The sequence below is a fragment of the Oryzias latipes genome, chromosome 4 (genome assembly GCF_053564925.1).
Source record: "Oryzias latipes strain Hd-rR chromosome 4, Olatipes_Hd-rR_3.1".
In the NCBI taxonomy this organism is placed as follows: Eukaryota; Metazoa; Chordata; class Actinopteri; order Beloniformes; family Adrianichthyidae; genus Oryzias; species Oryzias latipes.
The window spans coordinates 31,175,885-31,189,653 of record NC_136240.1 but is presented as its reverse complement, the minus strand read 5'-3'; the positions used below and the strand labels follow the sequence as shown (position 1 = coordinate 31,189,653).

Genomic DNA, 13,769 nt, shown 5'->3' with positions numbered 1-13,769 from the left:
ATGTGAGCGCGCAACAGTGTTTTTTGTTTTGTTTTTTTGTTCAGAATTGTCAGAGGTGCTCAACGACGGTTTTTCATGAACGCACCTTGGCTGGTTGCTATAGATACGAATCGGAGCCCGGGATAACTGCCGTCCATTAAACAGAGCTACGACATTTAGCTTTTGTTTACTTGTTAAAATGGTAAGCGTTTATCGCCCCTCTTTATTTAAAAACGTTCCAAAACGCTTTAATGATATAAAACGTATAATTAATTTTGAACAAATTGAAGATGTTGTTGTTTGCTAAACTCCGCTTAGCAACTTTTAGCAGATCTAGGAAAGCAAGGTGCTAACTCTTCTGTGGAACTAAGTGTGTCTTGTAATTATTTCTCCTGAAATATAAATAAGTTTAATAGCACGGAACATGTTTTAATTGAATATAGATTTTAGCAAAGCGTGTCAGGTCAATCCAGGGTTTAGCAGTCGACGAATAAACACTAGTATGTGCTTTTGATTTCAAATTAAAAAGCTGTTTTTATGGAAATGTTTTCTGATTGGTCAGTTTGCATCGACATATGTTGGCTGATACAAATAATAGTAGAAATACCCCCCCTTTTTATGGTCACTTTCTGTCTTGGTGATGCTAATAATGCAGAATCCCACCAATACTGGTATGTTTAACATTCAAATCTGGCACTGGGGTCCCTGCTGTGCAATGCTAAAGGCTTAATTGTATCTCACATGGTTGAACATACATCAGAAGTTTAGTCAAACGTTTTACTGGATTCACGCCACTGCATTTTATTTCTTGCTGTTTAGAATTTGACTGACTTCTTGTCTCTTCAGGAGGATCGCTATGCTTTTCTAGCTGAATGGTTTGACCCCATCGCAGCTCTGATGAGACGCTTCCAGCTGTTCTATTACCCCAACGATGGCTCCATGGAAATGGTAAAAAAAACAATAATTATTATAATTCCACTTATTTCTGATTACTGATTTCTTTTCTGTAGCTTTTGAACACATTGAATAGTTTAAAGGTTGTGATTGCAGTCTTTGCCTCCTTCTCAAATGTATAAATCATTGAACAATCTACAAGTCTGAGTGTGTGTGTGTGTTTTTTTTTATCACTCTACAGTTCGATGTGAAAAACCAGCGGGTATTTTTAAAAAGGATCAAGTATGATGACATCCATCCACGGGATTTGTTTGTTGGGAACCGAGTGAATGTTTTCTCCCGGCAGCTAAATCTGATAGATTATGGAGATCAGTACACAAGAAACAAGCTGGGCAGCAAAAAAGAAAGGTACGATTGGTTAAGCTGCACGTAAGTCTCTTTTATCCCCTCTAGTTACTGCACATACCATTCAGATTTATGTGCAAGCTCTTGAAAAGAATGACTGGAAGAGAAGCTTTTTTCCAGACGCCTCAAAAATGTAAAGCGGTCAGTGGAAATCAGAAAACATTACTGTTTACGTAAATAGTTTTACAAACTTCATGTTTTAATAAAACACATCAAAGTTGAAGGCACCATAAAGCATCATAAATGAAAAAAAAGATAAAGATTGATTAATGTACTTTGAGTTTTTTTTTTTTTAACAAAAAATAAAATAGTGACATAAACATGATAAACAGAAAGTAATAAAGTGCTTGAAAAACGAGTTGGTAGAAGTAAAATCTTTTGAATTCCCACCCCCAATCTTACTTTATTTTATGCAGACATTTTTGCTGATAAAAGATGTAATCATTATTCACATAAGATTTTAAAAAAAATAGAAAAAGTGACCAAAATTGACTGCATCATATCAAGTCATTAGGTTTTTAAGATTTCATGCGGCTCACCCTCTTTTATGTGGAAGGTGTGTTCGAGTCACGTTCAATGAAAATTGTGTTTTTGGTGTTTGCAACTTTTTCTTTTGATATTTTTCTGATCATGGAGTCCATATAGAAAGAAAATTAGGCTGAAAATTGCTCTTCTGAGTATTTCTTTAATCAAATCGTTGTGAATCAGGAACAGAAGAAAAAATGCGGCTGGAAAAAGATCAGATTTGTGGCGTAGAAAATACTCCGGGCGGCCTTTGTGAATAGGATTGTTAAGAAAAAAGTTATATTAATATGAATGAAAATTTATTAAAATATTATTTTCATTAAAAGGCCTATATCATGCAAAATCAACTTTTTAGAGCTTTTACGTGTATTATAATGTGAATTCCTCACAAAAACAAACCCAAAGTGGTATTCTGATTAATTCACGGTTCTCTGGGTATTCCTCTAAAAACCTGCACTATGAGCACCAGCCCCTCCCAATCCACTTTGTGACGTCACAAAGTGAGGAAGAGTCTGCGCTGCCAGCACTGACCCCAGGCAAACACACACTCGCTTTCTCCGTGGAGCTAGCGGTGATCGGCTTAACGCTTTCCTTTTAATTTGCCCAAAATGCACATCCATCTTTGCAAAAGTTCGGATGTCGTTTTTTTCTTTGTGTGCGTGAAACACAGACACGCCGCCGAGGCCGACTCTAGAATGACATCATGAAATGGACGGCACCTTCAAGGAGGGAAAGGCGGAGCCTCAGAGATCAAGTCGTCTTACTTCCGGGCAGAAAAAAATTGCTGTGATAATAACAAATATTTCCTAAAAAGGATTCAAGGATTCAAGAAGTTTTTATTGCCATATTCTGTGTAGCTACACAGAGTAGGAATTTGTTTCGGTGCAAATGTGCAACATAAAACAGAAGAACAGTAAGCAACAACATTTTTACAAATGGACAGAACAAAAATATAAATAGAGTCAGTAGTGCAAGGGGTGTCAAAACAGTGCAAACTGAGAATGTTCAAGGTGCAGGTAGTGGGCTGGTGACTGATTGGACATTGAAGTGAAATTTAGGGGGGGGGGGGGGGGGGTTACAGGGCGTTTAAGAGTCTGACTGCAGAGGGAAAGAAACTGTTCTTGTGTCTGGAGGTTCTGGTCCTGATGGACCTTAGCCTCCTGCCTGAAGGGAGTAGTTTCAGTAGGGAATGTCCAGGGTGGGAAGGGTCGGCAGCTATCCGGCCTGCACGTCCCCGGGTTCTGGAGACATATAGTTCCTGGACAGATGGGAGGCTGCAGCCGATCACCTTCTCTGCTGAGCGCACAATACGCTGTAGCCTGTTAATGTCCCTGGTTGTGGCACTAGTGTACCACACGGTGATGGAGGAGGTGAGGATGGACTCAATGATGGCCGTGTAGAACTGCACCATCATCTGGGCCGGCAGCCGGGCTTTCTTCAACTGCCGCAGGAAGTACATCCTCTGCTGGGCCTTTTTGAGGAGAGAGCAGATGGATGGCTCCCACTTGAGGTCCTGCGTGATGGTGGTGCAGAGGAAACGCACAGAGTCCACTAGGTTGATAGGAGAGTCTGACAGGGTGAGAGGGGGTGAGGGGGGTGTGACTCTCCTGAAGTCCACGATCATCTCCACTGTCTTCTGGGTGTTCAGCTCCAGGTTGTTGATGCTGCACCACGACCCCAGCCAGTCCACCTCCCTCCTATAGGCAGACTCATCATCATTAGAGATGAGTCCGATGAGGGTGGTGTCATCTGCAAACTTGATCAGTTTGACAGAGTCATGGCTGGAGGTGCAGCAGTTAGTGTACAGGGAGAAGAGCAGAGGGGAAAGTACACAGCCCTGTGGAGTTCCTGTGCTGATGCATTGGGTGGTGGAGACATTCTTCCCCAGCCGCACACACTGCCTCCGGTCCATTAGGAAGTCAGTGATCCACCTGCAGGTGGAGTCAGGCACGTTGAGCTGGAGGAGCTTTTCCTGGAGCAGAGAGGGGAGGATGGTATTGAACGCAGAGCTGAAGTCCACGAACAGAATCCTAGCATAGGTTCCCGGGGAGTCCAGGTGCTGCAGGATGAAGTGTAGGGCCTGGTTGATGGCATCGTCTACAGACCTATTGGCTCTGTAGGCGAACTGCAGAGGGTCCAGGAGGGGGGAGGTGAAGGATTTGAGGTGGGGGAGGACCAGACGCTCGAATGACTTCATGACTACAGACGTGAGTGCCACAGGCCTGTAGTCATTGAGGCCAGTTATGCGGGGGTTCTTGGGGACAGGGGGACAAAAAATGTGTTTAGCGGACCAAAGGTATTGTCATACGCATGGATATAGTTTACTGTAAAAGGCTTAAGCATAGCGAGATGTCGGCCCTTTAAAAGCTGCACATACCAGTGTTGTGGTGGCAGCATTATGGCGAGGGTTCAAAGCTAATGGAAGGATTAAAACACGCAAATCAGAAAGGTGAACATCATCTCCACAGGACGCTGAAGTAAAGTTATGTCAAAGGTTTCTTTCATCTTTCCCCTCATTTTGTGAGTTCTTGAAGAAGACTATGTGACGGTGCTGTGATGTTTTCTCTGAAGCTGTTTTCTGTCTCCGTCTGTGCAGAACTCTCGCTCTGATAAAGCCAGATGTTGTGACTAAGATCGGGGATGTGATGGAATTGGTTTACTCCTCCAACCTGATCGTGACCAAAGCTAAGATGACCAGACTTTCATGGTGAGATCACGATGACCCTCCAGATGTGCTGGAGCAACCTGTCAGACATTTACTGACATGATTCTTTGGATGTAGAAAAACAACAGTGGACTGAACTTTAGGAAACTAAAATGTGAATGGATTTGACATTCATTCTGTTTACTTGTTTGTTTGTACACATATTTCATTTACACTTGATTATCTTGCAAGAAATACAAGGAATCTGGAAAACGTCACCTGAACTTTTCAGTACCAGGTATTTATCTATGAGTCACACTGGTTGAATATGTTCTGGATCCGTTTTGGGTCAGTGAATCGGTTCCAATCGGATTCTTTCAAAATGAACCTGTCATGATTTGATTTTGTTGTCTTGTTTTTGGTCCTTGTTCTGTCTTGTTTCTGTTTCCTGTTTTATTTTGAAAGTCTCCTGTCTTGTCTGGTTTCTTGAGTTTTACTTCCTTTGGTTCCCATTCAGCCCTGATCGTGTCCACCTGTGTCTTGTCTGCCCTGTCTGTATATAAGTCTTGTCCCTGCCTTCCTCCTGTGTTGGTCCAGTACCCCTGTTATGGTGTTCATGCCTTGTTCCTTGTCCCTCGCCATGCCACAGTAAGTTTTAGTTTTGTTTTGTCATCCTGCTCTGCAGCGCTTTTTGTTACTATTAAACCCCTTGCCCTTGAACCACGTGCCCCTGCCTCTGCATTCTGGGTCCTACCGGCTCTCGAGCCCCCCTGCACCTTGACAGAATGGACCAACCAAATTTTCTGGACCCAGCAGAGCAGGACTAAACTGGGAGCCGTCTCGCCATGAGGGGGGGTCGACGTCGCCGTCGTCCCCGCCGTCCCCCACAGTCACGTTCAGTGGTGGTCCGGGATGCACCACAGCCACGTTCAGTGGTGGTCCCGGATGCACCACAACCTCCCCCAGTGGTGGTCCCGGACGCACCACAGCCATGTCCAGTGGTGGTCCCGGACGCACCCCAACCCGTCCCGGCTCCCAGGGGGGTGCCGCCTGCACCCCGACCCATCCCAGCTCCCAGGGGGGTGCCGCCTGCGCCCCGACCCGTCCCGGCTCCCAGGGGGGTGCCGCCTGCGCCCCGATGGGTCCCCGGTTCCACTGCCACGCCTGACCCGCCTGAGCTCGGCTCCACGCCTGACCCGCCTGAGCTCGGCTCCACGCCTGACCCGCCTGAGCTCGGCTCCACGCCTGACCCGCCAGAGCTTGACTGCTGGCCCGACCCACCGGAGCCTGACTGCTGGCCCGACCCGCCGGAGCCTGACTGCTGGCCCGACCCGCCGGAGCCTGACTGCTGGCCCGACCCGCCGGAGCCTGACTGCTGGCCCGACCCGCCGGAGCCTGACTGCTGGCCCGACCCGCCGGAGCCTGACTGCTGGCCCGACCCGCCGGAGCCTGACTGCTGGCCCGACCCGCCGGAGCCTGACTGCTGGCCCGACCCGCCGGAGCCTGACTGCTGGCCCGACCCGCCGGAGCCTGACTCCATGCCTGACTCCATGCCTGACTCCATGCCTGACTCCACGCCTGACTCCACGCCTGACTCCACGCCTGACTCCACGCCTGACTCCACGCCTGACTCCACGCCTGACTCCACGCCTGACTCCACGCCTGACTCCACGCCTGACTCCACGCCTGACTCCACGCCTGACTCCACGCCTGACTCCACCACGCCTGACGACTCCACCACGCCTGACGACTCCACCACGCCTGACGACTCCACCACGCCTGACGACTCCACCACGTCTGACGACTCCACCACGCCTGACGACTCCACCACGCCTGACCTGCCTCGCCGGACCGCACGGCCCCCCGGCCGTCCTCCGGACCTGCCTCGCCGGACCGCTCGGCCCCCGGCCGTCCTCCGGACCTGCCTCGCCGGACGGCGCGGACCCCCGGCCGTTCTCCGGACTCTTGTGCCCGTCGAGGTTTATCCTCCGGGGCCCCCCCCTCATGTGACTTTTGGAACCTCGGAGCGGTTCCTTGAGGGGGGGGTACTGTCATGATTTGATTTTGTTGTCTTGTTTTTGGTCCTTGTTCTGTCTTGTTTCTGTTTCCTGTTTTATTTTGAAAGTCTCCTGTCTTGTCTGGTTTCTTGAGTTTTACTTCCTTTGGTTCCCATTCAGCCCTGATCGTGTCCACCTGTGTCTTGTCTGCCCTGTCTGTATATAAGTCTTGTCTCTGCCTTCCTCCTGTGTTGGTCCAGTACCCCTGTTATGGTGTTCATGCCTTGTTCCTTGTCCCTCGCCATGCCACAGTAAGTTTTAGTTTTGTTTTGTCATCCTGCTCTGCAGCGCTTTTTGTTACTATTAAACCCCTTGCCCTTGAACCACGTGCCCCTGCCTCTGCATTCTGGGTCCTACCGGCTCTCGAGCCCCCCTGCACCTTGACAGAACCAACATCCAATATGAACCGTATCGTCAGCCACAAATTCCGACATGAATCGATCCGTTGTAGAAATGAATCGTTTCCCCCCTAAGATCTATTAACAATAATAAACAAAAATGTGCTTTATTGAGATAAATACAGCGACTGCTGAATGTTTTTGAAATGACTAAAGTCTCAAGTGGTGTCATTATTTTATTTTAAATAGAAAACGAACAACTTTATAGGATATTTGTAATCTTTTGGTCTCCTATTAACTTTGCTTCCTGCTTTTGCTGGACTGCAGGAGCCAGGCTGCAGACTTCTACATGGAGCATCAGTCCAAGTCTTTCTTTAAGTGAGTTCTCTCCGTATTAGACTTCTCTGTTTTTTTACCGTGTTTCCATTCAAATCATTACTTCGCTTCCTATTGCTCCATTTTGCAGTAACCTGGTACAGTTTATGTCCTCGGGCCCTGTGGTTGCTATGGAGATAATGGGTGACGAGGCCACGTCTGTCTGGAGGAAGCTCCTGGGACCCGCGGATTCTGCAGCAGCACGGAGGGAGGCCCCACAGAGCATCCGCGCTCACTTTGGGACAGACGGCCTTCAAAATGTCGGGCACGGCTCCGAGTCGCTCGATGCAGCAGCAAGAGTAAGGGCTTTCTGTGAAAAACCTTGCAGTGTATCCACATGTGCTCCGTTTCCAGTCTTCTTCTTTGTTTTTCTTAGGAGCTAGAATTCTTTTTCCCTTCTGCAATTGGCCACGGACCCTCCAACACAGCCACCTTTACAGACTGCACGTGCTGCATAATCAAACCTCATGCTGTGTCCGACGGTAAGGAGCAGAGCTTTGAGGACTGGATTCTTTCTGGAGGATTCATAGATCCCTGAATCCCCTTAATTTCTCTTTCCATATTACATTTCCAGCTGAATGACACGTTTGACTTCTGTGTAGAAACACAGCAAAGCAAATGAAGAAACAAGTAAAATAGCTCAAAATAAATCAAAGAATGAACACTTTTCATAACACCGGGCTTAACCAGTCCCCTCTGAATAGTTCTGGCTGGTATTTCTAAAGGGCCAACAGGTGAAGACACAAAGGAATTCCTGAACCGATCCAGTTCACCCAGCTGAACTCTGATGGGACAGGTCAGATTCTCGAGTGTAGAGTATGGGATGGATCAGAGGATTCTTCTCTGCATGTGTGTCTTTGTGCTCAAACGGATAATCAAGACAGACGAGACCGGTCTGCTCAATGGATCTTACTCATATGGAATTTGGCCTTGGGTTTTTCCAAATCCCTGCCTTGATCCCGGCTCTTGGAGCATGCCGCCAGAGCTGTGACCTGTGAAATGTGAAATCCTCGGGGCAGAGCTGGAGTCAGCACACAGTTAGGTCCTGTCTGAGGGGAAACCTGGTTATTGATCCACCTTGGAGCAAACAGCAGCTCACATTCACATAGATATACTTGATAGGATCCTTAAGCAAAATGAGTTTCTGAGTGTTTGCTGTAGTTGTCTTATCACCACTTTCCTTCCAATTACAAGAACATGTCCTGCCTTCCAGCGGTAGTTTCACTTTCTCTGGATTAAATTTTCACAAGTGTTTCACAACTTCATATTGTGAATGAATGCACCTTTTTTATTATTATTGGTGAAAACATTTGAGCACAGTGCTGCCTGAGAGCATCAGTCTGCACAGCTTCAAACCCCCTGCATGGGGCTGGGTGCTATGAGCCCAACATTTAGTTATTATTATTGATGAAATCTCAACTAAAAGTCACCATGAAAGACGAAATATCAAGTAAAGTGGAGTCAGATATTCTTTAATGAATAATAACAGATGCCATTGTAGAAGTCTGTAGGAGTCATCCTGCTTTTATTCAGCAGAAAAGAGAATCTCTAAGCGCAGAGATTCCACTAACCCATCCTTCTTTAGGTTAAAAATGACATGTCTGACTTTATTACAACAGATGTTTGAGGAAAAAAGTAAAAGGAACCGAATTAAAGAACAAAATTTAAATGTAAACAGTCAGAAACTGTATAATAGATCAGTCAAAAAAAAACTGATTACACCAAAGATTTAAGCTCAAATAAAACATCCTGAAAATAAACATATATTACGTTAGTGTTTTGTTGAAAAAGTACAAACATTTTTCATTTGTTACAGAACTGTGATTGTTCTGTAACAAATGCAAAAAATATTTTTTGTGCTCCTTTTAATTCATGCATTCATGTCTGTTTTATTTTATTTTATAAGTATAAATGAAGTTAAAAGAGAAATTATGATTTAAAAAAATTCACCTGCAAGAAGTGACTTAATTATTTTGCCTTTTTTGACAGAAATACAGCAGATTTCCTCATATATAAATGAGGATGCATTTTTGCAGAATTCTGGCATCAACATAATCAGCATCTTCCGAAAGTTCTTTTCTTTGTTGGCTCATCTTTATTTATTAGTTTTTAAAAAAATATTGTGCTGTTATACCTGGTATGAAAGACAAAGCTTAAACTTCTTCTAAAAAGTATCGCTTTAAGCTAGAAATTTCCGTTAAACTTGAACGTTTCTGCCGTCATTCAGTTGTTTTTTGTCTTGAGAGCTTCTTGTAGCGCTGCTTCATTTGTCAAATGGTTCAGAATCCAGTTTTTCATTTCAAGTATTCTTCCTTTTTTCGGACATTGACATGATTTTTCTTGTCACTGTTTTTCAAATGTTGCTATCTTTGGCCTTTTTAGTCCTCAATATTTACATTTTTGAAGTACCGTAATAATAAAATGTTCTCTCTCAGATTAGCTATGGCTGCAGCCTTTGGAGTTCATATCAGCCATTAGCATTTATTAGCTTCCTTATCTAATTTCATCCAGCACTTGCTTGAACGTTCAATCATTGATTACTGTTTTGAATTTTCTTTTTCTGCTTATAGTTAAACCTGTTGTTTTTTGCAGGAAATGCACCTTTTTCTGGGGAACAGCAACCTTTGTAAATGTGGTCCGATTGTTTGGAGCATTCCGGTGTGTATTAATGCCATGTCAGCGTGCAGACGCATCCGCCATGATCCACTCAAACATTTACAGCCCATTTTGTGGCTTTTTTCCCCCTCATGTTGCTGTTGTGTAATAAGCACAACCATGGTTTGTTGAATGGAAACCACTATGGAGCAGCTGTAACGGTTATAAAACCTTATCTGGATCGAAAGGCCCCCCCGTGTATATCTGCAGTGATTGTTGGTGGCTGCTGTCATTTCTTCCTCTCTGTACATCAGGACGGCAGTGTGACTCAGACATGCAGCTCTAATACAATAATGTCTGTTCTTTTTATAGAATCAAGAGCCCTATTTTGTATTCAGGAGATGGTGGTGATCTCACTTCTGGAGTCAATTTCCAGCGGAAAAGTTGATGTGATTTTAAAGCTGGATAAAGAGTTAAAAGGCTAAATGGCTGCTAAATAAGTATTTCTTCATTACTGAGTCATTTACTCATTTTCTGGTCTGATGTTGCGTTCAGGCACCGCCAGATCTAAAGGAAGCAGCTATTTTTCTCAAAGAGAAAAATCTTGTGCTAAAGTTGTTTATTTTTTACTATTAAATGATTATACATTTATCTTTATAGTGGTACATAATTAAAACATGCTGGTTAAAAGCAGTACTAGTTCAATTCTTTTTGAAATAAAAGAGGACGACAGCTTTACGGTCTCTGCAGAAAGGACCCGCCGTAGCGAATGCTGTATTTGGAGGTAGCCAAATACAGCATTCCCACTGTAAAGCATGGTGGTGGTGTAGTGATGGTCTGAACCACCAAAAAGCCCAGTTTTACATCAAAAATAAACACACCTATGTCTAGTTCCAAGGTTTTCTTGCTGGAGGGTTCTGTGGAAGCTCCCACTGTGCAGCGATCGACAGAGAAATGCCGTCACAAGCAGAGAAGTCTGTTTTATCATCCGGACCCTGGAAAGAGCACTGGAAGGGTTGAAACTGGAGCATAACAGCCTTAGCATGTAATTAATGCCAATCAGGGCGCCAGGCAATCCTCCATCTGGTGTTGTCGTGACAACAGCTGGATGGTGGTTCCAGCACAAGGAAAGCTTTGCTGCAGGAATTAATGCTTGACAAACAAGATTCTCTTCAAATGTCTCCAGCAGCAATCCTATGTATGCTGTTGGCTCTGAAGGACAAATGGCCAACATCCTATAGTTGATCTTTTCTTTTTTCAAATTGATGGATTTGATTTATTTCAAGACATTTCAGCATTAAAAATGAAGGAAAAAGACAATCGACATAAAAAATACATACATTAAAATCTGTTTTAGATGTTAATACATAAACTGCTTAGAAAATAAAGAAAATGGTGCTTTCCTGTTGACATCATGATTTTTCCTAATCATAAATAGAGGTATTTGCACATACACATCCAACACACACAGATGGAACAATGTTTCACTTAGATTTAATGATCATCAGATCAGATCTGTGAAAATGCTTGAAGAGCAGTGAGAGAAAGAATTTTTTCTAATCTTACCGTGTTTTTCTTAACTTTTTTTAAAAAATATACCATAATCTGGTTCCTAATATGTATTTAAAGTTATTAATACTTTTCTTAGTCCAGTGAAGGGACTGTGCAGACTTCTACCTGTTTACCAGCTGTCCTCACTTCCTGCTAGAGGGAGTCTTCCATCAGTCTTCCTTGATTCTGACCCCAAACACCGGTCCCTAAAGACTGTTTTGTTACAAACTTTGGCCTCAGCTAAGGTTGCTCATGATATTTATGATCTCTCAGTACAGTTCAGAGACATTTCACATCTGGAGGTCTCACATTTTTTTGCCCAACTTGGCCTTTGTGGCTTTTCTCACCCATTGTTCTGACAGCATTCACTTCACCTGAGGATCAGAGGTTGCTGTGGCCTCAAATCAACAGGACAGATATATATATATATTTTTTGTGTTTGTGTGTAAAAGGTCACACTTTTGTGTCAGAGAAGGCTTTTTGTAGATCAACCACAGAACAGTGGAGTGTGGAGGCAATTGCTTTGTTTTTCACGGCATTTGTGAGCCCACTAAATCCTAGCTAACTGTCGGCCTCCACACAAAGGAGTTTCCATTCGGGACAGGAAGTTGGTCCTTATCTCTCTCCTTTGTTGGGTTTGGAGGGATTATTCTGCTTTTGACGTGAGCCAGGCTGTGTTTGCTCCTGGGATGTCACATGAGCGGAGGAAGCATTTCCAACTGATTATTGTTTGAGATGAACTGGTCTGCAAATACACTAGTTTCACAAACGTATTGAAGTACATCGCACTGCTTGCTTCTCACCAAGTTCCCATCCATATTACAATGTGTTCTGTCAAACATTCTGTAACTCAGCTTCAGTCAGTTGAGCCCACGGCCTCCAGAGCTCCATAAAAGTGGCAGGAAGTGGGAATCCCATTAATCCGTTTAGAGTGAACGGACAAGGCCTCATGGGAATGCAGCTTTTGTTTCTGAGTGGAGTGGAGAATGTCCAGTCTTTGTCGTCCAAATGTACTCTCAGTGAATACAGTAACCAGGTTTCCCCAATGCCTCACACTGTTATAAAAAAATAAAATAAAAAATGGCTGTGAGGAAAGGAATCAGCATGTTGCAGTGACACACCAAAAGATCCACTTTGATGAAATTCTTTGGGGATTTTCATGTGTTCCCATAGCACTTTTCTCATGGTAGAGGACATATACTAGGGACATGCAGATTGAAAACACGTTTCTGAGTATTTATTTAATGATTCAAACAGTTGTGAATCAGCTTGTAGTGACATGGGAGCCACAAGCTCCCTGCTCCGCTCCATTCAGATGGATCCACTGATGGACAAATAGATCCACGTTCAAATTTGTTTTCCTCGCCTGATCTGACATCTGGCTCAAAACTGGAAAGCTCCAGTATCGCTCGCCAATTTTGTTGCACCGTTAATGTTATGTTGGGGTTGTGAGAGGCTGTAAGATAGGAGGGCGTGGAGATGGATGATGGGAAATGGGGGGAGGGCTTACTCCATGCCAACAGCCCACCACTCAGAGGTGGGCGTGGGATGAACTACTGCTGCTCTGCTGAAACTATGTCCTGAAAAAAACGTCTGATCAAAGTGGGACTCAGAAACTCAGATCTGAGCCTGACTAAAATGACTTTTTGGAGGACTGGATGTTAAGTCGTAACCACTGACCCCAGTGAAGGAAGCTAACTGTTTTATCTAAAAGTTGTATCATGAGGTACACTTACTTTTCAGTCTCTGTTTCTACAGTTCACCTTACTCCTGGTCAGATAAATGGTGACAGAGTGGTTTGAGTAATTCTTCATCCATGGGTGTATTTGTTTCATTTGGGGAGCTGTAAGAATCCACTGATCTTTTTTTGGCATCTTTGTTTACCAAACTCTGAATGGGATTAAAGTGAAGTATGCATAGTCTTCCGTGTTAAATGTTCCATTTTTCTGATATTTATTCTTAGGAGCGGAGCATTTGCAGATAGCGTAGCCTCAGTGTTCGAAACAGTTTGACTATTTTAAAGTCAGCTTGCAGTGTTTACCTTCAGTCCCCTGGGAATATATTTGGTCTGAGCCGAGAATAGAAACTCGGCCTGAACAGGTCGTCCAGCTGAGGACAAAGTGTGCCGAAGCGCTCGCTCCCATTCCCCTCAAGAATCCCTCAAGTAACTCATTTACGGGACAGCTATGACTAGACGCAGCCTATCATGGCCATGATAAAGGAAGTTGTGACTGAAATTACACCCAGACATGACTGGAACAGAGAAGTTTCTGTTGCCAGGCACCCAGAATAGGATCACCTAGCAACAGCAGCAGCTGCTGTGGGAGCTGAGTTATGCGTATCTAAAGCAGACTGCTGTCTGCCGCTGTCTGGGGAGTGCACAGGGGGCTCAGGGGGGGGTTTATT

The 13,769-nt window shown here is 44.5% G+C and overlaps 1 protein-coding gene across 1 annotated transcript in view; it reads left to right on the top strand.

The window, feature by feature from the left end:
- Positions 1 to 78: 78 nt before the first annotated feature.
- The window catches only part of nme7 (NME/NM23 family member 7), a 21,279-nt gene continuing 7,588 nt past the window's right edge, over positions 79 to 13,769 (top strand). The window contains exons 1-7 of the mRNA XM_023954485.2: positions 79 to 181; positions 826 to 927; positions 1,115 to 1,281; positions 4,400 to 4,510; positions 7,170 to 7,220; positions 7,309 to 7,516; positions 7,594 to 7,699. Coding sequence (XP_023810253.1) covers positions 179 to 181; positions 826 to 927; positions 1,115 to 1,281; positions 4,400 to 4,510; positions 7,170 to 7,220; positions 7,309 to 7,516; positions 7,594 to 7,699 — 748 coding nt within the window. The 5' untranslated portion in view covers positions 79 to 178. The remainder of the gene's footprint in view (positions 182 to 825; positions 928 to 1,114; positions 1,282 to 4,399; positions 4,511 to 7,169; positions 7,221 to 7,308; positions 7,517 to 7,593; positions 7,700 to 13,769) is intronic.